Consider the following 27,434-nt stretch of genomic DNA (forward strand, 5'->3'; position numbering starts at 1 on the left):
TCCAAACTGATAAGATACTATGGTTCTGTTTTGTGGGTAAAGAAACGCAGATCACTTGACTACTACTCAAAGACTTTGCCTCCACATCTCCTTGTCCCCTTCACCTACTGTAATGTCCTTTCTCCTTACATACCAATGTCTAGGCAAGAACCAGCATGCACATGTGACACTGCTGACTGGCTGTCAAAGAAAATTCTTTACTATTGAGTGTTAGAGGTGGTATTGTTTTTTTGTTTTTTTTTTGCCCCAGGCTTCAGACTTTTCTTCAATTTTTAAATGTCTTTTTTAGTGTTAACTATAAAAAATACACAAATAACTCCTGGCTGATTAGATAGAAGATTAAGAGACAGTTTCAAAATAGCTTTTCATACAAGAATAAGCTGGTATCATAACTGACAAATAGAATACCTGAACAAAGCGTGCTCTCATGCTCTTATCTAAAAGATAAATTGTGTCTAATTGTTTCTAACTGTAGAAATTTCAATGAAAATTTCCTATTTTATAATTTATAAAGACATTTGCACTAACAACTAAATTTATTTCTCCAGCATTTCCAAAATACACACTCGGTTGCCACGACGCATCAAACAAAACAACTGCCCACTGTATACTCTGACTAAAGTAAATGTAGGATTTGTGGTTTCTCAGTTTTTTATTACATCATGAATTGTTGTCATAAACTGATTCATTTTTGTTGTATTTATAATTTTTATTATTAAGATTATATTTTTAAGATTTGAAGGATTTTTTAAGCCCCTCTCATAGATCATTGGGTTGTTGATTTTCACAGAAAGATCAGAAACTGAGCAGCATTGTTGAATAGTGCAGTATTTGTGAGTGATTCCAACCTCCAATCCTGCATTCATTCTTTAAATACCACTTACAGAGACTTCTTACACCTCATCATTACATGAAAACACAGACATACCTGTGGTTCTACCTTAAGCCTCTGTTTGTAACCAGATTGTGTAACAGGCATTAGGGGCAGCACGGTGGCACGGTGATTAGCACTGTTGCTGCACAGCAAGAAGGTCCTGAGTTCAATTCCCCCATCAGGCCGGGGTCTTTCTGTGTGGAGTTTGCATGTTCTCCCCGTGTTTGCGTGGGTTCTCTCCGGGTACTCCGGCTTCCTCCCACCGTCCAAAGACATGCAGCTTGTTGGGATAGGTACTCAGAGATATTCAGCAATAATTTTTCTTTATTATTTTTCATGTTTTTTTTTAATACTCTTCTAACATTTTGTGCTTATGCTTAGTTTAAAGGCAAAACATCTGACATAGTATATTTTAAAAGATTAATTAATTTAAAAAATCAAATAAAAAAAAATTATGGTTATCTTCTCAAAATAATGAAACTACGAGCACAGCAACTCACAGTTCTGCATGTGATATGCGGGTATACTTTGTGAAATTAGGACTCCACCTAGTGGCCATCAGTGTCATGACAAACTCACTATGAAAGAAATGCGTAAATATGTGCGTTTCTCTTTTTCCCTTCAAGCTTACAGGGAACATGTTCTGCCTGGTGGTGTAGGGTCCTGATTACCCCAAGTTTGTCTTCCAGAGTGTGTTGGGAGTCAAAGAGGAGTATGGACTGAAATGAACCACGTAAAGAAAGCTTTTCAAACACGTGGATATCCTAATTGGGCTTTCTTTAAGTCAGCAAAGATGCACAGAAAAAAATATCAGACACCAACTAGGGTGGATCAGAAAGACAAATGCAACAATATTGTCATCACCTATGTAGCAGGTTTATCAGAGAAACTCAGGAGAGTCTTCTCCAAGCACAACATCCCAGTGTACTTCAGATCCAGCCACATCCCAAAGACAAAACTCCCAAACACAAGCTTAACAACATATTGTATGATGTACAGTGTAGGGAGGAATGCCCAGACCTCTACATTGTAGAGACCACACAGCCACTTCATAAACGCATGGCACAAAATAGAAGAGCCACCTCCACGGGACAAGACAAAACGTGGCAATGTTCACATTTTGGACAGAGAAGAAAGGTGATTTGAAGGATGAGTAAAAGAAGCCATCTATGTCCACTGTGCACGACCATCTTTGACCAGAGGCGGTGGTTTATGACACCAACTGTCTGCCATCTATAATCTAGTTCCCAGATGCTTTTACTAGGGTGTAATCTAAGGGGTTAGCGAGTAGCCAGCAAGTTACCACAGTTGTTTCAAACTATAGAAAAAAAACACTGTAATTCATTCAAAAATGAATATTTAAGTCAGTACAAGGTTTTTTTTTTCCTTATTTAGAAAAAATAACGTTTATCAAGTTGCCATAGGGTGATTATGACTATTCGCAAGTCCATTTCCCGTTGATTAATGCCTTTTAAATCGGAAAAAAACATTTTGATGGTTTGCTTAGCAAAGAAAAGAATCTCTACTGAAGTTTATTAGAAACTATTATGCATGTCATATACTGTGACATTGGCATTTATCCCCCGCTCTCGCTCTTTCTTTGCTGAGTTAATGAAGCTCACCTAGCAGTCTTTCTTTCTAATCTTTGTGACATCAATCATATTGAGGAGAAAGAAGAGGACGATAGACTATTTATTATTTATCTGCTATTTGGATCTCGGCGTTTAAGTGGGTTTTTCTATTCAATTCAATTTAATTTTAGTTATATAGCGCCAAATCACAACAGCAGTCGCCTCCAGGTGCTTTATATTGTAGATCGTACAATAATAGATACAGAGGAAAACCCAACAATCTTATGAACATATACTGGTCTTCCCAATTCACACCCCAAAAAACAATTCCATTTTCCTTTACACACGCGTGTGCTCTGGTTTGTAAAAATAGGAATCCCGTCTCCTCCTCCGCCTGAACACAGTAAGTCACCTTTGGAAACTCCATGGTCACGTGACGTGGGTGTATTTAATCACGGAATTTCAAAACATCTACCGTTTCTAAACTCGACATGCTGTCGAAACAGAAGTATCGAGCGTCGCACCCAGATTCACCTGCAGTGCTCCACCCCGCTCGTCGGTAGTACTGTGATACTCTGTTTTGCAGTTTTTCTTGACTACAGAGAGGAGTCGACTGGAAAATACTTTTGTTGCAATGGCTCTTCCTGTGTTGCTGCTGCTGTGCACTGCTCCGCTGGTCCGGGGCCACGGCTCAGGTGTGGTTATAGACAGCTGTGAAGACATGGAACTCCACCACTCTGGGCTGAGCCCACAGACTGCACCGTCACCCTTCACTGTCACTACAGAGCAAAGGCGCTACGGACTCGGAGAGGATGTCATAGGTAAGTAAACATGAGTGAGAGAAAGCTCGACGGCCGTTGGTATGTCACTCGATTCAGTGGCTTATAAGGAAATGAATTATTGGTGAAATTTGTAGTGTGTTTTGGAGGTGATTTTGTGGGAGATGGCAAACCAGCGTGTGAACTATGATAAGATAAGATAAGATAAGATAAGATAAAACTTTATTAATCCCTCGGGTGGGTTCCTCTGGGAAATTCGGTTTCCAAAAGCACAGCACCGACAGAAGTTACAGTTACAGAATATTATACACACACACACACACACACACACACACACACACACACACACACACATATATATACACACGAAGGGGATAAATAGGAATAAAAATACAAGTTACAATTTGGGATGTTTTTTGGAGATTAGCTTGTAATATAGTACAACTTTGTTTTGTGATCATCACATGACTGAAAACTGTCTGACTCTGAATAAAATGCAAACTGTTAATTGGGAGTTTGTTCTAGTTTATAGTAATAATACAATAAAGATGACTTGTACTTTAAGGTATTTCTTCAGCAGTGTAAAACAGAATTGTTTTTTAGCTGGTGAGAATAAAAACTCAGTGGACCCTTTCTTTGGTCAGATTCCACCTCTTAACCAAAAAGAGTTGACAGTATTGTATCTCCTGGATGAGGGTGGGTGGGTGTGTGTGTGTGCGTGCGTGCGTGTTTCCGTTGACTAGGTTGGCTAGTGAATGAGTTTTACACTTAAATAAATTTTAAATTATATATTTAAAGTATTAATCTAATTTAAAAATGTATTATTTGTCTTTAAATCAGAAATTTTATGAAAGCATTGTGATAAGTATGGTTTGTGGCTTGGCTGCAGAGGAGGGCTGGAACAGCAGGTTCAGGGCATCTTGACAGGGGGAGGTTGGCAAAACAATATGCTTTCTCTATTTTAGTAACCGCTTGTACCGACATCATGCTGCTGAAGTGGGAAATGAAGCACAAGCATAAACAACATATACCCGAGTTGTGTTGGGTCCTTTCGTGTCATGGTCCTGAGTGTGGTGACCCAGTTTTTGTGTTTTGTGCTCGCCTCTGTCAGTGCGCCCCAGGGCAGCTGTGGCTACAATGTAGCTTGCCATCACCAGTGTGTGAATGGTCGGATGACTGAATGTAGTGTAAAGCGCTTTGGGGTCCCTAGGGACTAAGTAAAGCAATATACAAATACAGGCCATTTATCATTTTGATTATTGATATTATTTTTATTATGTTTGATTACTCCCAGCTGTGCTCTCCTTCTGTGTGTCATTCCCTTGTTTCTCCCTTGTGTATGTAAGCCCTGTGTTTTCCTCTGCCTCTTGTCATGTTGTCCCAGTGTTTCTGGTTTCCATTGTTCCTATAGTCTTTCTGTTTCTAGTTATCCAGTGTTTAGTTCTTAGTTTCCATGTTCAGGGTTTTGGCTTGTTTATGATGAGTTTATTTTATGGAATATTTTTCCCAGCATATAAAGCTGCTGCTTTAAGTTTCCTTTTCCGTGTACGAGTCCTGCATTTGGGTCCTTCATCCTGCCTGCCACACAGCCACACATGACATTTTGGATCATGTTGGAGCCCTAACCTGTGCAACCAACTGAGGCGCTTGGTCAGATTGTGATGCAGCTGGTGGCGACGCAACAGGAGCAGGCAGCAGTGCATCGCAAATGACTGGTGATGCTGCAGCCCCAAGTCGAACATCAGACAGAGGTGTTGGAAAACTCCCCCGCCATTTCCCCCATGACGCTTACCGGATGGTGGAGAAGGAACACCCCTAGGGTGTTTCTAGGGGTCTTTGTGGCTACAGAGGAGGCGTGCCGGTGGCTGGGTAAAGAGCGAACCCTCCGCTTGTTGCCGCTGCTCTCAGGGAAGGCCCAAGCTGTTGCTGTGAGCCTTCCCGCCACAGCGATGACAAATGATGTGATGGCTTGGCCTCCCAAAGATCATTGGCACTGCTTCTGGCATGTGGAGAAGCAACTGGCAAAGTGACTTCATGATGCCGCAGTCAGGTGGTTGCAGCCGTGGCTCTTCTGTAACTGGCCGGCGAGCCTCAATATTGTGGTGACATCGGCGCCACCCTTCCCCTGGTATAAGAGAGACATACTGGGTTCTGGTAAGGTACCAAGGGTGTACACGCCAGGTGCTGGTGGACCAAAGCATAGACAACATGTGCTGAGTCATGTCGGGTCCTTTCACAGTCTTAGTCGCGCCAGCTTTCTGGAGGTGTAAGTGTGATAGAAAGCGAAATGGCTGCCATTTAGCCCCAAGCAAGCTGCCTGATTTAAGCATTGTACCAGTCTAAGTTAACAGTTCATCAGTATATTTTAATGAAACTTTCGTAACTTACGGTAGATGTTTTTCTGTGTAAAACAAATGGCAGTGGATAAAGCAGCTACAAAGTTCACCTTTTTCCCCACGTTGGTGCTTGTTAAACAGGGAGACTGAAGGACTCGAGTAAAGGTTTTAATGGTGGTTACATTTCGAAGTGCTGCTGTTTTGGGCGCTAGAAAAATGTTTTCTTTCACTCCACATGAACCTCTTTGCTCTTTGTGTTGTGTGTAGACTGACTCGGGCTCCATGTTAAACTGTGATAACATCATTGTCACTGCGGCTGTTGTGTTATCAGTTTTTTTGTGTAAACAGAGGCTGCTTGGGCTTAAGGCTGTCATGACTGTTATGCACAGCGTGCTCCTAGAAACATTTCTATTGTAAATATGTTTTAGCCGCAGATGTGGGTGACACGCTTGCATTTACATGTTGACAACTGAGCTCTCCAGTCATGCATTAAATGAAGCATCAACTCCTCCTAAAATCTTTGATAATTCTTTTTTCTTTCTCTTTTTTTGAAATAATAAAGGTATTTAAGTAAGTTGATCGTTGCAGCCCTAAAAGTGACTAAGGTTATTTTTCAAAAATCTTATTGTCAAAGAATAACACCAGTTTCATTCTTCTTCATTTTTGTTTTTCTGATTCCAAGTTGAGCTGCAGGGTCCAGCCTCTACACCATTTACTGGTTTCCTATTGGAGGCTAGAGAACTGGGAAGCAAGAGTCCTGTGGGTTCCTTTGCCATACCAGAAGGGGCTGCTCAACTCCTCACCTGCAGCCAGAGAGCTGTGAGTATTCTGGAAGTTAATTTGAGCAGCATGTTTATGTACTGGAACTTAAGTCTGCTATCAGTTTGATGCCAAAGTTTTTGCTGTCATTCTTTTTTTTTTAATATATTTATTTTTAAGTTTTCAATAACAATGTTCTTATCTGCCAAAAGTGCCATAATTGGCACCCCATTTATAACCGTCCCTTCAACATCTTTCCAGCCTGAGGAATAGGTTGGTGAACATAAACATATCAGGGGTCTTAATTGGGCTGCATAATAATAGTCACAAAGGCATTGTAAACTGATGCCCCATTTTTCTTCCAATAGTTGCATTGTTTTATATTTAATTCTTGCTCTTTTATTTTGCCAGATATACTTGGCCAATATTCTGTCATACCTCAAAATGTTTCTGTGGTATCCAAATCGGTAAGCTTTGAAATAGATACAGTAAGCGAGGGAGGACATTCATCCTAATTGATTCCACCCGAGACTGCAGCGTCAAGAAGGGAACAGTTTTCCATCTTTGCAAGTCTTTCTTAATCATTGAGAGCAAAGGGTCATAATTGGCTTCAAACAGTTTAGTTGGATCTTCAGTCAGCACAACCCCCAAATATTTGATGTGGTCTGAGTCCCAGTTCCATTTACCGTTATGCGTTTTTAATTTTAGTTGTTGGATGGTACACTCTAAAAAGTAATTAATGGGATCTTTAGTCATTACTTACATATATATGTTGTTGTGAAATGAAAAATCAAGTTCATAAATACTGTTAGACTTCCTAATTAAAATTGTTATTTTATTGAGTTCGGGTGACACATAAATTATGCCTCTTTACTCAATATATAATCGTGATTTGTCTGAATTTAAAATCTTCTTTTAATCAAAAAACAATATAATTTTAAGTTCTGTCGATGTAAAATACAACTTGATGACGTGTAAACAGCTCATAGTTCCCTTCTTCTACACAAGCGGACATATTCAACAGCACGTGTTCAAGGTTTATCAAGAGCTGTGTTCGTCGCGAACGGTGAGTAATTTTATGCGAAATTACACATATCTGCAGTCACTCTGGATTTTGTTAGTTTACTTTAAAACAACGACGTAACATACATAACATACATCTTAGCTTGCCCCCGCGTTTGTGTGTTTTAATATACACACAGCAGCTAATTCCGCGATAGCATAAATTGTTGGGCTCTTTTTGGAAAATTTAACACTGACGTTACTCTAATGCAGACCACTGTAATTGTCTTATAATTTTTAAAAGATAGCGGACGTTGTTCGCCCCGGCGCAAACTACTATGCTAACGTAGCTAGCCAAGCTAAGTTGTGTTCACTGTGATTTTATTTTTGAAATGTGAAATTTATTTTTTGAAGGGAAGCATTTTATGTTAGTAATTGTTAAGAAACGCTTCTAAATTTTCGTAACGTTACGGGGTGAAGTTCAACCCCATTGGCTTCTGCGCAGGAAGTGCGGTCGCCATTAGTCCGGTGTGTCTGTTGACCGCTAAGAGCGGTTCTTCACCGGCTGCTCGGCCTATTTTCACAGGTAAAAGACCAGACTTAAGTGCACTGTGCCGCATATGGTAGGCTAGTTAGCTGTCCCTAATTTTTGGGTACTTTCCGTGTTTTGTAGAGACGTAGAGGCGACGTGCATTGGCACTGGCTGTAACATTGATATGCCTCAATAAAGGTTGAAAGTAAGAAAAAAATCAATAGCGGGCCGCCATCTTGGTTGGGTCCCCATTCGCCACCAGTGCATTTTTTCTACTGAGGAATGTATTCACCCATGGTAAATAAGGAAAATGTTTAAATATTTTTCCAAACAGATAAGGCAAGAAAGGTCAATAATCCCACATATGGTTTCAGTAGTATGCCAGTTTTTGCAACACTAGGGTGCACAAAAATGACCATAGCTGCTGACTCAGCATTGATTCCAATTTGGTTTTGGAGAATGAAATGAAAACAGATCAAGTGGGATTATTGACATTGTAGCTTGTGTATAAAAAAGTTTGGTTTTTTTTTTTTCGTATTTACTGTCAGAAATGATTCTGTCCTGTCATGCCACACCTTATGTTTGCTTTTGTTGATAAAAAAAAACTCTATATATATATATATATATATATATATATATATATATATATATATATATATATATATATATATAATTTTATTTATTTATTTATTTATTTTTTGAGTTAACACATTCCTCAGTAGAAATACATGCACTGGGGGCGAGTGGAGACCCCTCCAAGATCGCGGTCGTTGGGGATACACACTCCAACAGACTGGCCCAGTCCATGTCACCTCTATGTATATTTGATCTATGGAAAGCCACGTTAGGCCTTCCAGCACCCAGTGTATTCAGGTCTATGTAGTTTTGAATGTTTGGTTCTAGCTCACACAGCTTTGACAGGTGAAACTTATTCACTGTATTGAAGACTCACAGGTGAAGTTGAAAATACCATCTTTTGTATTTTTGTGCAGGCACAACTTTCTGGTGTTATACACTGTCCTGGCGTTGCAGATCTAGGGGTTCCAGTTAAGACGTGGTCAGCCTTCTAAAGAAAGTGGGAATCTCACCGAAATATTCAGTTACTTTGCTGTGTTTCTTGCCAGGACAAAGGCTCAAACCATCATCTTCTCCTGGTATCGAATACCAAGGGACCTTCTGAAGTAAGCTTTAACAAGTAAGCTTGAATTGAGTAATTCAGAATCATGAAGTATGGATTGGCCTTGCAAAATCTGTAAATTTGCAACCTCCACTAAGGAAGAGCTGATGAAACATTATAGGTTACGCCATATCCCCAGTGTACAGCCTCTGCCATGTCCTTACCTAGATTGTTTTTGTTCATTTAAGTCATGGGGTAGCCTAAAATCACACAGATCAAGGAAACACTCAACTCACTCAACAATGAGAACCTCTGAAATACTCAGTTTCTGTTGCCAGTTCTGTAATGTGGGCACATTTTCCACTGAAAAAGAGTATTTTGAACACCTTCTATTTTTTTCTATCAATCAGGACAACACAGTTGAAAAGCGCAGAGAAATTGCTATTCGCTGCCTCATAGTCTATCTTGGAGAGAAGGAGGAGGATCTTTTCAAACAATACAGCGCAAGTACTTGAGTTGGTTTTTAATTTTTTGTTTGGTTTTGAATGCATGTCTCTGTTGGGTCTTTGTGTTTTGTTCATTGGATTTTCTGTTCAGGGTTGAGTATTTAAGTCATTCAGTGCCATAGACGTCTTTAGACGTCAAAATGAATCCGAACGCTCAGTGCCATAGACGCCTCTTGAGCTTTTTATTGAATTGAGAAGGTGGTGGAGTTGATTACATGGATAAAATCCCACCAGCGTGACAGTCGGCTCTACTGAGAACGAGTATTGTGGCGCGATTTTTGATCCAGCTCGTCATTTCGAGCTTGAGGTGTCTGCAGCCTGACGTCATGGTTTTTCTAGCGATTCCAGTGAACATGAACCGGATTTATCTGACCAGTATCTCCTGTTAGAAACTTCTGAAGGCAGCAGGGACCAGAATAATGAACGATTTGCTGCATAAAACGCACAGAAATTGTTGATAGACGAACCGATGGCCGGGTGGGGGGTGAACAGACTAAGTCGCGCACTCACTTGTGCGGGAGTAACACACACACACAGACTCTCTGAATCATAAATCAGTCGCTTTTTTCTTATATATTTTTCAAATGTTGAAATTGTCTATAAACAACTATTTTTATACAAAAAATAATCTGCCAAAAGTACATTTTTACAGGTGATTTTTTTACTTCATAGTAGTAAAACATAGTTGAGATGTTGCATGAATCATTGAAACACGAAATATTTACATCAAAGTCACTGATCTGCTAGAAAAACCTATTTACACAAAGCGCTTTTGATCCAGAAACAGGTGTTTTGTCATGAAAGTTTCTCTTTTCTACTGCAGATTTCTAAATAACAGAGGTAGAAACATTTTTTTTTGCTGCTGAAAGAAGAGAGACTAATTTTTGTCATGGTGGTTTCAGAATTCACATAGTCATAGAACAAAATATTCTGTGAGCCTTCAAAATCAGTGAAAAAGCTAAATATCTCTGGCACTGAGGGGAGTATGAAATCTGAGAGTGGCTGGCACTGAATGAGTTAAGGGACATTCCAACCCTAAGTGAAGATATGTCTATTGCCATGTATAAGTGAGAAAAAAGCATTTCAGAATTACAATCTGAAGATGTTTATTGCCATTGTCATTGAACATAATTTGCTGAATAGAAACCTGTTTCCGTGATAAGGTGCAACATAAACACACAGGATAAAAAATTTTGTAGCCAGCGCAGTCATTTTCCTGATCTGGCAGCAGCTTTAGCAGAGCATAAACAATGGAAGTGAATGGCAGGTACTAGCATTTTGTGTGCAAAAGTGATTAAAATCACTCAATAATGATACCAAGTATTCCTGGGGAGCTCAACAATCATGCTGACTGCAAATGAAAAGTATGAATTGACATGAAGGATTTTCAGGAGCCGATTTAGACTTGGGACTACATTACGACAAAGCACTGCTGTAAGCCTCCACATGGTTATAACACAGCAGTTGAAGCCACTGCCGACCAGTGTCTATAAACCAACATGCTATTTGTGCAATATTTCTTCAACAAATCAAAGACCCATCCATTGTTACTGCAGCTTACCATGCTTGTATAGTAGTGGCTGTGTGTGTTTGTTTATGGAAGCTGGAGGCTTTTCCAACTGTTGCGTTATATCCATGCACCATGCAGTGGATGTTTACAGCGGTGTTTGTCGTAACTGCAATGTAGTCTCAAGTCTAAATCAGCTTCTGCAAATCTTCCGTGTTACTTTTGCACTTTTCATTTGCCGTGAACATGATTACTGAGCTCCCAAGAAATATTTGTTTTCATTACTGTTTTCATTTTTGTTAGTCATTTTAATCACTTTTGCACACAACATGCTAGCACCTGCTATTCACTTCCATTGTTTGTGCTCTGCTAAAGCAAATGGATTGCTTCCGGATCAGGAGAATTAGTGTGCTGTTTACAAAAGGCTTGTTTCTCACTTTCTAACTGTGGCAATATGGCAATAGATAAAATTTCACTTAGAAGTGGAATAACCCTTAAAAATGATTTATTAGATTTTCTTTTCAAAGTGGAAAAACAAAACTGTGAAAAACAAGACATTTTTTATTTTAAACGTTGGATTATGGTTTAATTTAGCTTTTAAAAATTACAGAATGACAAAGTAAAATCACTGAAAAACACAAAAGACAACCTGTTTTAGCTTATTTTCCTACCTGTAGTAGTTCATTCCCTTATGCACGTCATCCTGAAGTGCTTGAGCTATGTATTTTATACATCCTAACATTTAATTTCTCCTACAAGGATGAGGAGGAGCTCAACGCAGACCTTGCAATGCAAATCATGAAGATTGCTATCATTGGTGATGGGCCTCCAACCATCATCGTTGAGGGATCCAAGATCCTGGAGAGGATTGATGTTGCCAGATCCTGTGCTTTGATGATGGGAGTAATCTACGCTCTGAACCTTACCTATCCCAAGCAGCTGAAATTTACCTTTGAGGTATTTCAAAAGCTATGCCTTGAGCTTGATGGACAAAAAGCCAGCTCTAAAGTAATGAATCTTTAGTTTGGTATTTTCTAGAGCAGACTTGATAGACCATTCGTGAGTGAGTTTCACAAAAACCTTATTCCTGCATTTCTGGCACTACTTCATTGTGTTTTACTAAATTTTAAAGCGCTGTTCTTAAGTCTTCTGAGTTAATGGTTTGCTGTGTCTTAAATGCTGTTATTTGCACATTTTTAAGGAATGCGTTTAATTTCTCCCATGACCTGTGTTCTGAGGGTATTGGTGTGTTTTAAAGTTTGTGTAATGCCCTCTTTAGCTGGCCTTAATCTTGAGGGTGAAAAGTCAAATATGGAAGAGAATCAAGAATACTTTGTAAGAGTGCTGACAAAGTTGAATGAAAGAAGCTTTGCTCATTTTATGTTTAAATTAGTGCATTTAATGTATAGCAGCCTGTCATCTTTTGTTTTGATTCACTGTCACATGTTAAAGTAAAAAAAAGAGGATTCAAGTAGTAGGTTTTATTACAATTTTAATACACAGTTCCTTAAGTTTCAGCGGGCAATTTGTGTTCTAGGAAACTGAAGCCCACAAATCTTGCACTTCGCATGCACGTTAAAGAATTGTGATGTTTGTTATTGTAATTAAATGGGTCTAACTCATTTGAATACATCTGTCTGAATTTCTATTCTTTCTGAGCACCAGGTACGAGTCCGTTAGCTGATGTCCAGGTATTTGGCATCACATCTGCCGCATTCAAACAAATACACACAACATCCATTTCTTTTTTCTGAAGGTCATGACACAAGCGCACACACAGCCCATGTTAAGGCTGACGTTCGTTTGGGGAAAAAAGTGATCGACAAGTTTCTAAGGTCTTAGAACCTTGACTTCTTTGTGGGCAGGCACCACCATGCATGAGCCTGCCTACGCGGTAGTCATGGTTATAAGACACAGCCAAATGATCAAGGTTGTATTTTGGAGCGAATTAGCCTGCTGGGAAACAGGTAAATGGCCTTATAGAATCTCCTGTGGGACCAAAAAATTACTACACTGTAACCAAAATATCATATTTGACCAACATAAATACTATTTATGCCGACAGTTAAGTTCATTTTAATTATAAATGTGTTTTATTTTGATCAAAAAGTTACTTCACCATACATAAATATAATCTTGGATCAACTTAAATTCCTGTGTATTTGTTGACAATTATTAAGTTCATGTTACTCAGAATGTGTTTTTTTTTTGTGGCCAAAAAGTAACTTCACTATACATAAAATTCACGTTGGATCAACTTAAATTTTTGTGTTCTAGTCGAAAATTATTAAGTTAATTTTACTTAAGAATGTTTTTAATTGTGGCCAAAAAAGCTACTTCACCATACTCAAAAATATTGCTTTGAATTAATGTTATTCTGCCAGAAGTTGGCTTAACTCAAAAATTCTAGTGGAAAACGTTAACATGTTTTTTTTTATTTGAACCAATGTTTTACTTATTAGAGTGTAGTTAAGCTTTAATACTTGAGTTTTATTCATGTTAATTTTATATCCTGAAAGAAAACCATAGTCGTCTAACAATCTCATCACATTTGAAAGTGATTCAGTTGGATTAGTCAAGAAAATCAATATATCATCAGCAAATAGGGCAACCCATGGGGGACCCCTGTTATTTCTACGCTTTGTCTTATATATTGACAAATAGAGAAAACAGAAGTGCGGAAGCTCCACATCCTCGATGGGTTCCTCTTTCTAGACTGTTCTAGACTGTTCTTTCTGCCTGTTGTTTTCTTAACCTTATGACAGAAGTTTTAATGCTTTTCCTCCTGTATCATAGTACCGTTGTTTTGTAAGCAGAAGGTTCTTTTGAACCTCTTCTATATTTATCGCATCTGTCTCCCTCCGTACTTCCTTTATTTTTGTCCTGACTGAGTTACATAGTGAAACTGAGTGTTCTTTCACTAGTTTTATAAATGTACTTTCTAGCTCTTGTAGTTTTTGCTTTCTGCACTTCTTTAGCACAGAGGAGATGGCTATGATCTTACCACGAACTACTGCTTTTAAAGCGGATGATCTGATATCTTCGTGTTGGTGTTGTTCCCACATCATCATAATAAATGTTGTTCAAGGTTCAACATTGCAAGTGATCGATCACCTTGTTGTGACGTAATACTTTTGCAAGCCAAGTGAGTCATTCATTTATGAAATTCCAATGTTGCAAGGACAATATGTATAATACTTACCGTTTATTAAAGAACAGTATTCTGAAATGCAAAGAATTCAGAATTTTGCTGGATCGGCAGACAGAGGCGGTTTCTCGCAAGTTAAGTACTTTTTTTTTTTTACGGCGTTTTTTTCCAAAGTTGCAAAAGTATGGTGTCACAACAATGTGATTGGTCATGATGATGTGGGAACAACACCAACACAAAGATATCAGATCATGCTTTTAAAGCATCCCATAGTGTTACTTTTGAAACCTCACCATTATCATTATATTCTAAATAAGATTGAATTTCTAATTTCAAAATGTCTTTAACTTCAGTTGTATTCAGAATGTTTGTATTTATCCTCCAGATGGTAGATTTTGTTTCATTGTTTATATTAAGTGTCAAATACACAGGCTCATGAGCTGAAATGGTACAGGTATCGATGACACATTAAAAAAATAATCTGTACCTGTTGCTTTTAAACATCAGGAAAAAATCAATTCGGGAGTAAACATTGTGTGCTGAGGAATAGTGGGTATAATCCCGTACAGTAAGGTTATGTTCCCTGCACATATCTCTGTTTCAAATCTCCATATTTTGTTTCCTTCTTCTGTCTTTGTTTCTGTCTTCATTTATTTTTTTGTGCTATTTGTATTTATATGTTCTATTTCTATTGTATATATTAGTCGGCATCTATGGGTGGACAACAAAAAAAGAATTTCATTGCACGGAGAAATGCCTTTTCTTGTGTGACACATGACAATAACATCTTGAATCTCCATATATCCACTATTCCAAGCTCTTTCATGTAATTCTTAACCTTTTTACTAATGCTTTTAGTATTTGTCCTCCCATTAGAACTATCCATTTTAGGATCCAGTCTTATGTTAAAATCACCCCCACATATTGGGCTTTGGGTTGTGAATAGCTCAAGTATCTGTTAGTAAAATCCCCAGTTGCTACCTGGAGGCATATAAACATTTAGCAGACTAACTAAGACTCCATCTATTTTACCCTTAACCATAGTGTATCTTCCCTCCTTATCTTTGTGGTCGGAAATGAAATCAAAATTAACTTTATTGGAAAGCAAAATTGCTACCCCTCTACGCGAGGAAAAATATACCTTGGAGTGTCCCATTCTGTTTAATTTTGTATGTTCACTATCAGTGAGATGAGATTCCTGTATATATGCTATCTGAACCTTAGTCTTTGTCAATTGCAATAGCATGTTTGCTGTTTTAATTGGATTAATTATGCCATTTATATTCAAAGAGACAAAAATTATAGGCCTACTAGACATCTGACTGTATTACAACCACAAAATCTCTGGTACTCTTCCCTTTTCTGCTCAGAGCAGCAATGTATAACAACATACAACAAAACACCTAACAAATGTGGCTGAGTATAGAAAATGTGCAGCATTGTGCAGGAGAGAACATATGACTTACGTGTCCTATATACAGTGTCATTAGTTTTTGTGACAAGTTAATTAAAACTATGCAGCAAGGTATATTGTGTTTGGCATGTCACTTGCACTCTCTCTCCCTTTATGCAAATGTGTGTCCAGAACTCGGCTGTGTCCCACACATCAGGCTTTAATAGCAGCTACGTTCAGGTGACATGGAGATCAGAACCATCAAGAGACATCAAAGCTGTTCATTTCTGGTAAATGGTCTATTAATTACATTTTATTTACCAAATCATAACAACAGTTGCCTCAGGTGCTTTATATTGTAAGGTAAAGACCCTACAATCATACAGAGAAAACCCCAACAATCATCACTACTATTAGCAAGATCTTTGGCAACAGTGGAAAGGAAAAACTCCATTTTAACAAGAATAATTTCATTGTCTGCCTTGCTCAAATTAGCAAAGCACTTTCATAAAGCTCAGGTGTTTATACCCCAGTTCACACTGGTTTTGGTGTCGCTGCAGTGCATCCTTTGTGCAGAATTCTACAACATTTTGGATCAATGTGACGAGCCCTGTCCTGACCTTCACTAACGGCAGAGCTGCTAGATCTGCAGGTGCCCTCACTACATCCACTGACAATGGCAGTTTACAACCTGGATCACTTGTTGTAAGTAACAATGTCTGTTTTGAACATAGTTTGGTTGGCAGTTTCATCCTACAAATGGACTGATTTATTATCTGTTGGCTTAGAGGCTGATGGAAGTCTACCATCTTCTGTATTCTGCAACTCCTCTGGGACTGAGCAGCTCAGAAAATAGAGCAGGTTGTCTGCTTAGGTTTTGGTGGTTCACTCACCAGTTTCTCGAGTCTGTACGTCACAGTGCATGTGTGTGAATGGTTATAAGGACCAGTTTATTTACTACAGTGGTCTCAAACTTAAATGAGCTGTGGGCCACTGCTGACACTGTCATCTCATGTGAGGGCCAATTTAGTGTTCAAGTAGCACAAAAACAAACAAGAAAATGCCCACAAATATTTCCGAAAATGTAGCATTTTGTTTTTAAAATTTCCAATATTGTATAACAAGACAAAACTGCAAATGTGAATGCATTTTTTTCTCACTTTTACCAAACTGAAGCCTTTCATTGAACTACCAAATAAACAAATTGGTACTCTCTTTCTGGCCACACGCCAGATTTGGTGATTTGGTGCCGTATAAATAAAAAAATAAGATTACACAGTATATTCAAAATGATGATGCCAAAGTTTTCTCTTCCTGTGTGTGCAGAAATCAGCTGGACCCATCTCTAGTGCTGACTGTGGGGTCACCAAGGTGTGCTTCAGTCAGCCTTCAAACTGTGACCCAGCAGTCAGTGCTAGCTGTTATTTCATGTCAGCCAAGATGTTAGCCGGTGGTGAAGCTGTCCACTTTGAGATGACTGGTCCTTATGAAGGATATATTGCTTTTGGATTCTCTGATGATCAAAGAATGGTAATGTAAAGACAAAATTATCAGTCCCTTGAAATTAAAGTTAGGTTTTTGTTTATTTGTTTGTTTTTTAAGCAATAACAGCAATAAGCCTCTTGGTGTATTTGTATTTAAGAGCACCTGTTGGTGAAAAGCTGCTGTATCACAGTCATTGTTCACTTACCTCCAATTTGCATATTTCCTATAGGACTAATAAAATATTCTGATGATTCCCACCAATTTTGTGAGCAACGCTAAATCATTCACAACTTGTAAAACAGGCTAATTCATTCCAAATTTGTCTTTCCCCAGGGAAATGATGACATTTACGTTTGTGTTATGAAAAGCAATGGACAAGTTGAGGTGGAACATATGTATTCAACAGGACGATCAAAGCCACAAGTTCTTCCTCTGGTACTACATTTTTTGTGATAGCAGCGATTTATACAAGGCTAGAATGTTTCCATTCAGTTCTGTGGAAAAAGTGAACTGCATGTGTATTTTTTGTGAATTCCATCTTACTCCATAAATTACATCTGAGATTTATGTGTGTTTGTTTCCAACAGGGGAATGTTTATAATATAACAACGTCATTGCAGAACAGTGTCATCAGTTGTGTCTTTACTACCACAAACACAATTTCTATTGAGGGGACTTCTGGTTTCAACCAGTCCTACTACCTCTTGTTTTCCTATGGACCCAGCAACAATGGTAACATAATTTGATGTGTCAGATGGTTTGTTACACCAAACAAGTCAGTCTTTTAAACTGTTTGGAAAGGTCTCTTTCAAATGATACTTTGCAGGTGATCTAATAAGCACGTGTTTTTTATTGTTTACAATTGTACTCCAGTAAATACTTTTACTTGGAATGGTTATGCAGGGCCTTTGACTGTGGTTCCTTTTCCAATAATGTAAAAAGTGTCAAATGAGTTCACTTTTAATACCTCTGTCTCTACCAGTTTATGAAAATGAAACTTGTTTCATAGGCATGCAAAGCTTAGTCTTTTTCCTTAAAAGGAATCCTAACCCAGCTTGTATCTAAATAGTAGATTACAAACTTGCACCTACTCATGCATTAGCTATTAGCTGAATGTATTATATGCACATAAAGCTGATGCCTTTTGGCCATATTCACTCTCACCATTTTTTTTTTCATTATTCCAACCAATGGGGTTTTTTTTTCTAGGCATGTTACACTTTTTCTTTTTCACATCAAGTTCAATGTCAGACTATTTCCTTTTATGTATTATTCACTCATGAATCCCACTTTCAATTTATGCCACCACAAGAGAGAGATTGGTTGTGGTATGTGGAAACGTATTCATAGCTTATTCTGTGAAATTTAAATGTTGGTATGGTTAAATGTTATCCTGTGTGACACTCACACATGCATACACATATACAAGTGTCTGTAAACTTTGATATATCTTTCCTACAGGATCAATAAGAATCCATATGGGTACCTTCACCAGCAATAAAAGGATCAATATTAATAATCCCCTTGTTGTTGGCAAAGATGATGTTCCTGATATCATCAAAGCTCATGGTAAGACCTTGCACAAAGTGATACGTGTAAAATAAAAATGTTTTTTAGTCCAAAATAATCTCAGCAAAGTCCTTTGTCATTTTTTGCTAAGCTGTTCACAGCTAAATGATTTGAAAGTCCTTGGAAGATAAATGCTACCAGGAAGGTCATTTCATTTGTACTTTTAGCACGATTAAAGTGTTTAATCTATAATACTGAGTAGACTTGCAGTCCTTTAAATTGAACTGCACATGTTTCACAGACACAAGTTACACAAACAAGGAACCAAAACAGTGGATGAGGTTGGACACATTAGATGGGTGGTCTCTTAACAATAACTGTCCTTTTTCATGAGACAAGGATATGCAAAACAATAATTTATAACAATCTTCAGATGTTTGAAAACTAATAGAATTTTGAAGATGTGAAAAACATTTCTGTGCCGCTTTTCTGCTAATGGTATACCTGTAATTATGGCAATGGACTCAGTTTCTTGGCCCAAGGTTGCTGTTTGGCTGCTCACTGTCTATATTACCTTTGCTCTGTTGACTCATTAGTTTAAATCCAGAATTTGACGACTACTGTCAAATGTTTCTGCTCTAAATTTTTAGTCAGTTGACAGACCACATGTTTACTCCAGGGGAAGAAATTCATCTTAACTCCTAAAACAAAGAGAAGTGGAGAGAATTTCAATATTTAACTGTGTTTCAGGATCACTCATGCTGATTGCCTGGATGACCACAGGATCACTCGGCATGATGGTTGCCCGATATCTAAAAAAAATGGCCAAGGGAAAAAAAATGTGCGACAAAGATCTCTGGTTTATGGTGAGACATCATAGACAAAAAACCATGTATTATCTTTTCAATGTGGAACCAAAGTTTTTGTAAACTAAACTAGGCTTGAAAATAACTTAAACTTGGTGTGTTTCCAGAATAAATTTCATGACTAAAAATATTAACTTCATAAGTAATTTCAGATATCCAATCCAATCCAAGATATAATAGACTTGTAAGACAGCTTGGTCCAAGCCTAATGTTATCTGGACAAATGTATTGGTTTAGCTGCCACAGTATCATGCTGTATTCTTTGTGTTCCTCCAGGTCCATGTTGGAGCAATGTGTCTGACGGTAGCAGCCACAATCATTGCTTTCATCCTTGTGTTCGTTCATTCTCAGGACTGGTCTGGGGTTAGTACACTGACTCTGCTAGATTCTAAGAATCTTAGTTAAGTTATGGTTTTGTACTATTCATTACAGCGACAATCAAATGATAAAACCGTGTTTCTCTGTAATAATATTTATTTTCTTATTTATTCCAACTAAATTTTATGTGTTGTTCACACAGAATTGGGGGTAATTGTTGAATACAAATTGTTGATTATATGAATGCAAATACCCTCCAAATTATGTTGCAACATTTAGATTTCATTTAATCCCAGTTTTTAAACCCTATATTTAAGTACAAATGTATTTATATAGCACTTTTCAAGATCATTTCTGCAAAGTGCTTCACAATCAAAATAGTTAAGTTAAAAAGAACTCCAAACGTTCCTCATTGAAGATTTAGTTGATATTGCGTGGACATCAAGAGTTTTAATTACATTAGGCACAAACAAGGACTTTGTTTTCTGTTTGAAGAAAATGATCAGCCATTCATTTTTTTAAATAGTCCAAACACCTATGCAAGACCTGTTGCTTAGAAAGTGCAAAGAGTGTGTTTATACACCACTTTGCATTTAATCCTTAGTTACTCTCTGGCTCTCGTCCATAACATTTTGCCTGTCGTGTCTCCCCATCACCTCCAACCAGTTGCAGCAGATGGCTGCATCACCTGAGCCTGGTTCTGCTGGAGGTTTCTAACAGAAAAGAAGGGAATATTTCCTTCCCACTATCACCAAAAGCTTGCTTCCACCAGTTGTAGTAGTGATGCAGAAACATTATGCCTTTTGACAACCAATCCACATATGAACAGGTTCAAGAAATAATTTGAGGGATAAATGGAATCTGTGGGCTGCATCCAGTTAGTTTCACTTTAGTTTTTTATAAAACAGTCATCTCATGGTGCTTTACATTAGAAGGATGAGCCAAGGGAGTTTAATATAATTCAACTTAATATGAATGCGATAACCATACCAACCAGGTATGGACCCCTCCAACCCTTGGCTTTGGTGTGCAGAAACAACTCCCGTGTAACAGTAGGACCCTCTGGCAAAACCAGACTGAAGGAGGACGATCATCTCCAGCTTTTGGTTGTGATGTGATTGTAGAAGAGAATAGCGACACCATGTAAAACCTAAAGGACAAAATGCAAACTATGGAGATGACAAAAAGTTGGTGCATATTTATAAGCCAATATTGCAAGTCATTAAGACAAAAGGCAAGTGGAGCAGAAGTGCCCCTCATGGGAGGTACATCTAGAAATGATTAAGTTCTCATGGTACTCTCAAAGGTACTCGTACTTTTCACTCTGGGGTTATTTGTGGAGGCTTTACCTTCACTTGGGTAGTAGAGCAAGTCATCTATCAAACAGAAGGTCCATAGATCAATCCTCAGCTCCTCCAGTCTGCAAGTTGCATCCACAGGCAAGATTAATATACCCCTTCAAAGTGTTTTTTTTTCTTTTCTCTTGATATTCATTAAGCACTCTTTAGTTGTGTGTTTCAGCTCTCAGACTGATATTTATGCCCCATGATTAGCACTGTTAATGTGTTTGGTATCCAGGGAGCACATCCAGTGTTGGGGTGCCTGGTTATGATCCTCTCACTCATCCAGCCTATCGGGGCCTTGCTGCGCTGCGGACCACAACATCACCTGTATGTATCCATCTGTGTGTGTTTAATTAATATACTATATCATGCCTATACACATTTAAGAATACTCTGTTCAAATATTATTTAAAAAAAAATTAAAAATGGCCTCACTTTTTTTTTCTCTACAATTATTTAACAAATTTTGAAAACACGATAAACCAAAGGAATGGGGCAGTACATGCTTAATGACTAAATGCACTGCTCACTCGGCAAAGTGAGGTTATAAAGTTATTTGATAACCCTAAGAGTTGTATTCATACTTCAGCCATAAAAGTTTTTAAAATTTCAAACTTTTGAACCCGATAATATCCTTTACATTAAATGTATGGTATGATACAGTAAGGGAGTTCAGGATTGGCAAAGAGCTTGGTTTGCTAAAATGGATAGCCTTCGATGAAGAATTTAGACCAGGAAAATTGGATCTTGGTTTTAAAAATTGGAATGAAAAGGGAATCACAGCAATTTGTTTATTAATCAAAAAAGGAGAAATTAAAAGTTTTGAAGAATTAAAACGGGAATACAACTTAAATAACAAGGATTTTTTCAGATACTTACAGGTGAGAGATTACTTTAATAAAAACATAAAAATAGAGGAAGACAAAATCCATCCTATTATAAAAATAAATATACTGGCATATAAAAGTGTTATTCCAAAAACAGTGTCTACCCTATACAAATGTTTGATGGAATCAAGACAGGAATCAACTGTATATGTTAAAGTAAAATGGGAAAGAGAGCTGAGTGAAGAAATCACTGAGAGGGTGTGGTATGAAACATGGAAAGAACATAAGAATACAACTCACTCATTGAGGTGGAGAGAATTCATCTGGAAAAATCAAATTCGCTATTTTATTACACCTAAGATTAAAAATAAACAAACCAATACACAACAACAATGTTGGAGGCTGTGTGGATGGGATGAACCAGACCATACACACATTTTCTGGAAGTGCAGAAAAATTCACACTTTCTGGGTTAAAATTCACTCGGCTCTCTGTGATATATTAGGTTATATTATTCCTAGAACCTGCCTTGTTTTGTATCTAGGGTACTTGGAAGGTACTGTAGATGTAAAGGATCGTTACCTGGCTAAGATTCTCCTTTTGGCAGCAAAGAAGGCCATCACCAAAAACTGGCTTAAGACAGAAACACCAGGAAAGCAGCAGTGGGTAGCAATTGTGGAGGACATTATGGAGATGGAGAACCTTACATATAAACTGAAATTAAAGGAAGAACGCTTTTTGAAGGACTGGGGAAAATGGTTGACGTACAACGGAAGGGGAAAAAACAGACTGAACTGAATGAAGATGAGCATACAAGAAGAAAAAAAAAAGTGAAATGAACGATGGAAATGTTTGACACCACAGGCATGTTTCCTTTTTTTTCTTTTGTTTTCCTTTATCTTATTTTTCTAATTATTATTCTATATGTATCTATATTTTTATACATATATATTTGTTTGTTTCTTTTTCTTTCTAATTTCACTGTCTTGAGTTTGTGACTCTCTTTGTATTCTGTTATTCTGAAGAAACTGTATGCGTAATGGACAGGTGAGTTGTTCAAATAAATAAAATAAAAAGTTAAAAAAAAAAAAATTTCAAACTTTTGCAAAGTGTAGCCTGCATGTGCTTTATCAGAGCACACTTTCACACTGAAACACCAAGTAGGAAACTAATTTGCACATGACTCGTGAAAGTTATTCCTTCCTCTTAGTAATAATGGTACTTTTAATAAATATAGCCTGGTTGTAGCTTTGGAGGCCAGACTCAGTAAATGAAATATTTTTTAAGTGAAATATAGATTTAGTAAAATTGTATGTTCAGTAATGATACTTGTTTTCATAAATTGGATGCAGGAGAAATCTTAGACAAGAACTTCAGAAGCTGATGATTTTATAGTTCTTCTCTTTTCTTTGATAGGAGGTATCTGTTCAACTGGACACATTTTTTAAATGCGGTGGTAATAAAATCTATAGCTGGTAAGCTTGTGTTTTACTTCATTCTACCATCTTGCATATATGCTAACATTTTCAATAGCAGACACACTGTCACCCATGCTGCTCGTCTTAAAATGCCTGCTTCTTTGTGTCACACAGTGGCAGCCATATTTACAGGCCTGGACAGGATTGACAGTGATGATGGGTGGCTATTGAAAGTGATGGGTGGCTTCTTTGCCTGGGAAGTTCTCTTCATCATCATTTTGGAGGTCCATGATTGGGTAGTTAAACACAGAGGTAAGCCTTTTTTTTTGCATTTCAGTGATGAAGGAAAAAATCATCACTACCCATATACACTTTAATGACAAAAACCAATCTAGACCCAACAGTCCATTTGCACGGTGAAGAGCCACCTGATCAGTTCAGCAGCATTTAGCTGACTGAGCGAAGAGTATAACCCCTGTACACCTCAGAATGTGGTTGGATGGGTAAAATAAACAGCACTGTATCACAAGATTTTCTGTGTATAACACAGCAGCATCAAATATTGGTATTTATGAATTGATGAGTGAAAACGCGTAAGAATGTCTCAATGGTAGTCTGCTGGAACAAAAGCTGTTACACTTTAACTGTGCTGAAGTACAGCGACAAAGGAATCTTTATCTTTCGATTTATTAAATGCATGAAAATACTCTGGGAATACTATACACGAAGGCTCAGCTCATGCACCACCAACCTAATGTTATCAGAGAGAACTTGCATTGAAATGTCTCAACTGAGACTATCCAATTTTGGACACGTGTAGTTTGACAATGCTGTGGCTCAATGTGTGGCTCAGTCACACAAATTATTAAAAAAAAATATGATCACAACCTCTTTGTGTCTACAAAAACTGGTTAATGTTTGGTGATTTTTAAAAAATGTTTTACCCCCCCGTGCCGCACACACTTTCCATGACCAATGGCAACTTGACATGCTAAATGTTTACATAGAGCTTCCAGCACATTGTTATCGTTCTGAAAGTTGTTGTTTTTTTGTTTTTTTTCAATCACCACAACTACTCAACTCGACTCAATTTTATTTAAATTGATTTCAAATTGTTCTTCTTCTGTTAAAGCTTAAAACTAATATCATAACTCAACCTGTATAAATAAAATGATTAAAAACATAGCTGACTGCTTTAGTTCACTTCAGTTAATGTGCCCTGCAATATTTCACTGTTCTTTGCTCTGGGTTTCAGATGATACTGCTGATCAAATGGAATCAGCATTGGTAAGCTGAAAGAAATATAAAAGCAAGCAATCACTGATTGCCACAAGATGGAGTATTTCTAATATAATTTTACTTTTTTTGTCAGGTCAAAGGTGACAGTTGCCTGATCGCTGTGTACCTTCTGGGAAACCTTTGCTTTTTGGTGGCACTTCTGGTTGGAATTGGAGAAAAATGAGCAGCAGCAGAATCTTCCAGAGTGTTTCCCTGTAGTTTTGTTGAATTTTATCATCAATTTTAACATACTTGATGAGAGACTGCACTGGAAATTCAGACCCACTGATCCATCAGTTGGCGAATCCTGGAAAGTTTCTCAGTAATGTCTTTAAAAAATATTACTTATGTTTTTTTTCTCTTTTGCTTTTAGTTGATAATTAAGGTGTACTTTCAATCAGCATTCAATTTCACTGGGCCAAGCATTACTGTCGTGTGTGTGTGTGTGTGTGTGTGTGTGTGTGTGTGTGTGTGTGTGTGTGTGTGTATATAATATGTCTCACAGTTGCAAAGAAAGAAGTAGTTTCAGTCGCCTTTAGCCTCCACTCTGGCTGCCAGGTAAACCAGTTTCATTTTACAAGCTGGTTACATTTTTTTAAGCCAAACAGCAATTTTGTATTAAAAAGTACTTTTAACAATTTTTCCTTTTACATTTTTAAATCAGGTCAACTCGACCCACATCATAATGGGAGGGTTAAAGCCCTTTTCACACATTAACATCTGTTAATATGACAGCATCTATGTATGAATCTGCACCTTTGTCACTTTCATTTGAAAAAAAAAAACTGTCATTGATTCAGCTCCTGAACTTCCCATTTAATGTACATTTTTTCATATATTTCTAATAATCTTGCTGTCAATAACAACTGACAATAAGACAACAAATTTTTAACTTCATTAAATTGAAAATTATGTATGTCAGTGTAGTAGTGTTAAATGCTTACCAGGTTCAGATGCAAATGAAGAAACTCCACTCAGGCAAGTCTGCTGGACCAGATGGAGTGAGTCCCCTCAAGGCCTGTGCCCCCCAGCTTTGTGGAGTCTTCCATAAACTGTTCATGCTGAGTCTGAAGAGGGTCCCAGTGCTGTGGAAGACATCAAGCCTCGTCCCTGTACCAAAGACGCCACGTCCCAGTGGCCCCCAGGATTACAGGCCTGTGACACTGACCTCCCACATCATGAAGACCCTGGAAAGGCTCATCCTGGACCAGATCTCACCCATTGTCAGACCACATCAGGATCCCATTCAATTTGCTTACCAGCCCCGTCTCACAGGACGCCATCATCTATCTGCTCAATCGTGTCTACATCCACCCGGACCAGCCGGCGAGCACTGTGAGGTTCATGTTTTTTTTACTTTTCCAGTGCTTGGTGATAAGCTCACAGCGATGCAGGGGGATGCTTCTCTAGTTTCCTGGATTGTTGATTACCTGACAGGAAGACCACAATATGTGCGTCTTCCACATTGTGTGTCTGACAAGGTAATCAGCAACACAGGAGCACCATAAGGGACCATCCTCTCCCCCTTCCTCTTCACCCTCTACACCACAGACTTCAGCTGCTGCACAGAGACCTGCATCTTCAGAAGTTTTGATGTAAATTTGTAAGTTTTGATGTAAGTAAATTTGCGGTCAATTTAGACTCAATTCAAAATCTCCTACTTGGGACGAACACTAAATGTAAATAGCTGACTTTCTAAATAAACCTATCCATCTTTGCAAGGTCAATTTTTGCTTTCACTAAATTCCAAATGTTTAGCCATAATTAGCTTAGCTGTCCTACTCTTGTTACTGCTCTTTCCTACTGCTGTTACAATCAAATGAACATCTCTGCAAAGATAAATTAGCTGAGACCTTAGGTTGATGGTAGTTACTAGCAAACACAGAAACTTACATACACTATATAGTACAGTTCTATGATACATCACCAAATAGAACAATTTGTGGCAATGCAGACAAGCAGAGAAACAGTTTAATTAGTTGAATTTGTTCACTTGATCGGAGGTGTGTTTCCTGCAGATATACAACATCGGATCTCAATGATTTTAAATGAGTCAAAGCCCTTGTGCGTTTAACCGGATTATTTATACCTTTAACATTCCAGCTTATAAAACGAAGAGCAGATGACTTTGCGAGCTTGCCATTCAGGTACCAAAATGCAGGTGCAGAAAAAATATGTCCCAACCTCTGGAATAATAAATCTTTCGTGCTTGAATCGATACGGTCCAATATCGTTTTTTCAGAGCTAGCAATAGCTCTCATAATCTCACTCATGTCATGGGGTGGTGCCTCCGGTCTGTCTTCAGCATGGTCCTGTCAGGATCTGACGGCGCCCTGACCGGTCGACCTGCCTCTGTGTGTGTGTGTGTGTGTGTGTGTGTGTGTGTGTGTGTGTGTGTGTTCACCCAGGGATTGACGGAGGATTTACGGACACTAAGGAAGCACTTGGAGGAGAGACGGGCACTCACTACTAGGGCTGGGTATCGTCACTGATTTCTAGAATCGATTCAATTCCGATTCACAAGGTCCCGAATCGATTCGATCCACGATTCGATTTGATTCGATTTGATTCGATTTAAATCTGGGAAATTTTGACAGTCAGAAATATTATAATTCAGATCAGTACATTTACATATTTTTGTATCAATAAAAAGGAAGCTGACACACGCAAGACTTTATCAAAGGTGTAAGCATCACAGCAGATGCCTTTGTGTCAAAGTAGCTGAAGATAAAACACAGAAAAACATGAAGGTGGTTTTCCTGGCCTGGGATTTTATAAAAATATTCTGCAGTACATCAAAAACGAAAGAAAACCATTAATCAACATATGAACATTACCTCTGAAGTTACAGAGGTTTTATTAGAGA

At 38.0% G+C, this 27,434-nt stretch overlaps 1 protein-coding gene across 1 annotated transcript; it reads left to right on the forward strand.

Annotated features, from left to right (window-relative positions):
* The first annotated feature begins 2,897 nt into the window (after nucleotides 1–2,897).
* LOC146659893 (ferric reductase 1-like) lies at nucleotides 2,898–25,920 on the forward strand. The gene is made up of 15 exons (XM_085423869.1): nucleotides 2,898–3,266; nucleotides 6,243–6,379; nucleotides 15,717–15,814; nucleotides 16,085–16,229; nucleotides 16,851–17,054; nucleotides 17,343–17,444; nucleotides 17,597–17,741; nucleotides 18,471–18,578; nucleotides 19,269–19,384; nucleotides 19,661–19,747; nucleotides 21,281–21,372; nucleotides 23,289–23,347; nucleotides 23,465–23,602; nucleotides 24,546–24,577; nucleotides 24,663–25,920. Exons 1-15 carry the CDS (start codon nucleotides 3,080–3,082, stop codon nucleotides 24,750–24,752), a joined length of 1,740 nt encoding a protein of 579 aa, XP_085279995.1. The 5' UTR covers nucleotides 2,898–3,079; the 3' UTR covers nucleotides 24,753–25,920.
* Nucleotides 25,921–27,434: the final 1,514 nt, after the last annotated feature.

This window comes from Rhamphochromis longiceps, linkage group LG11 (genome assembly GCF_057381845.1).
Source record: "Rhamphochromis longiceps isolate RC_006_pf linkage group LG11, R_longiceps_female_GT1.1, whole genome shotgun sequence".
NCBI classification, from domain to species: Eukaryota; Metazoa; Chordata; class Actinopteri; order Cichliformes; family Cichlidae; genus Rhamphochromis; species Rhamphochromis longiceps.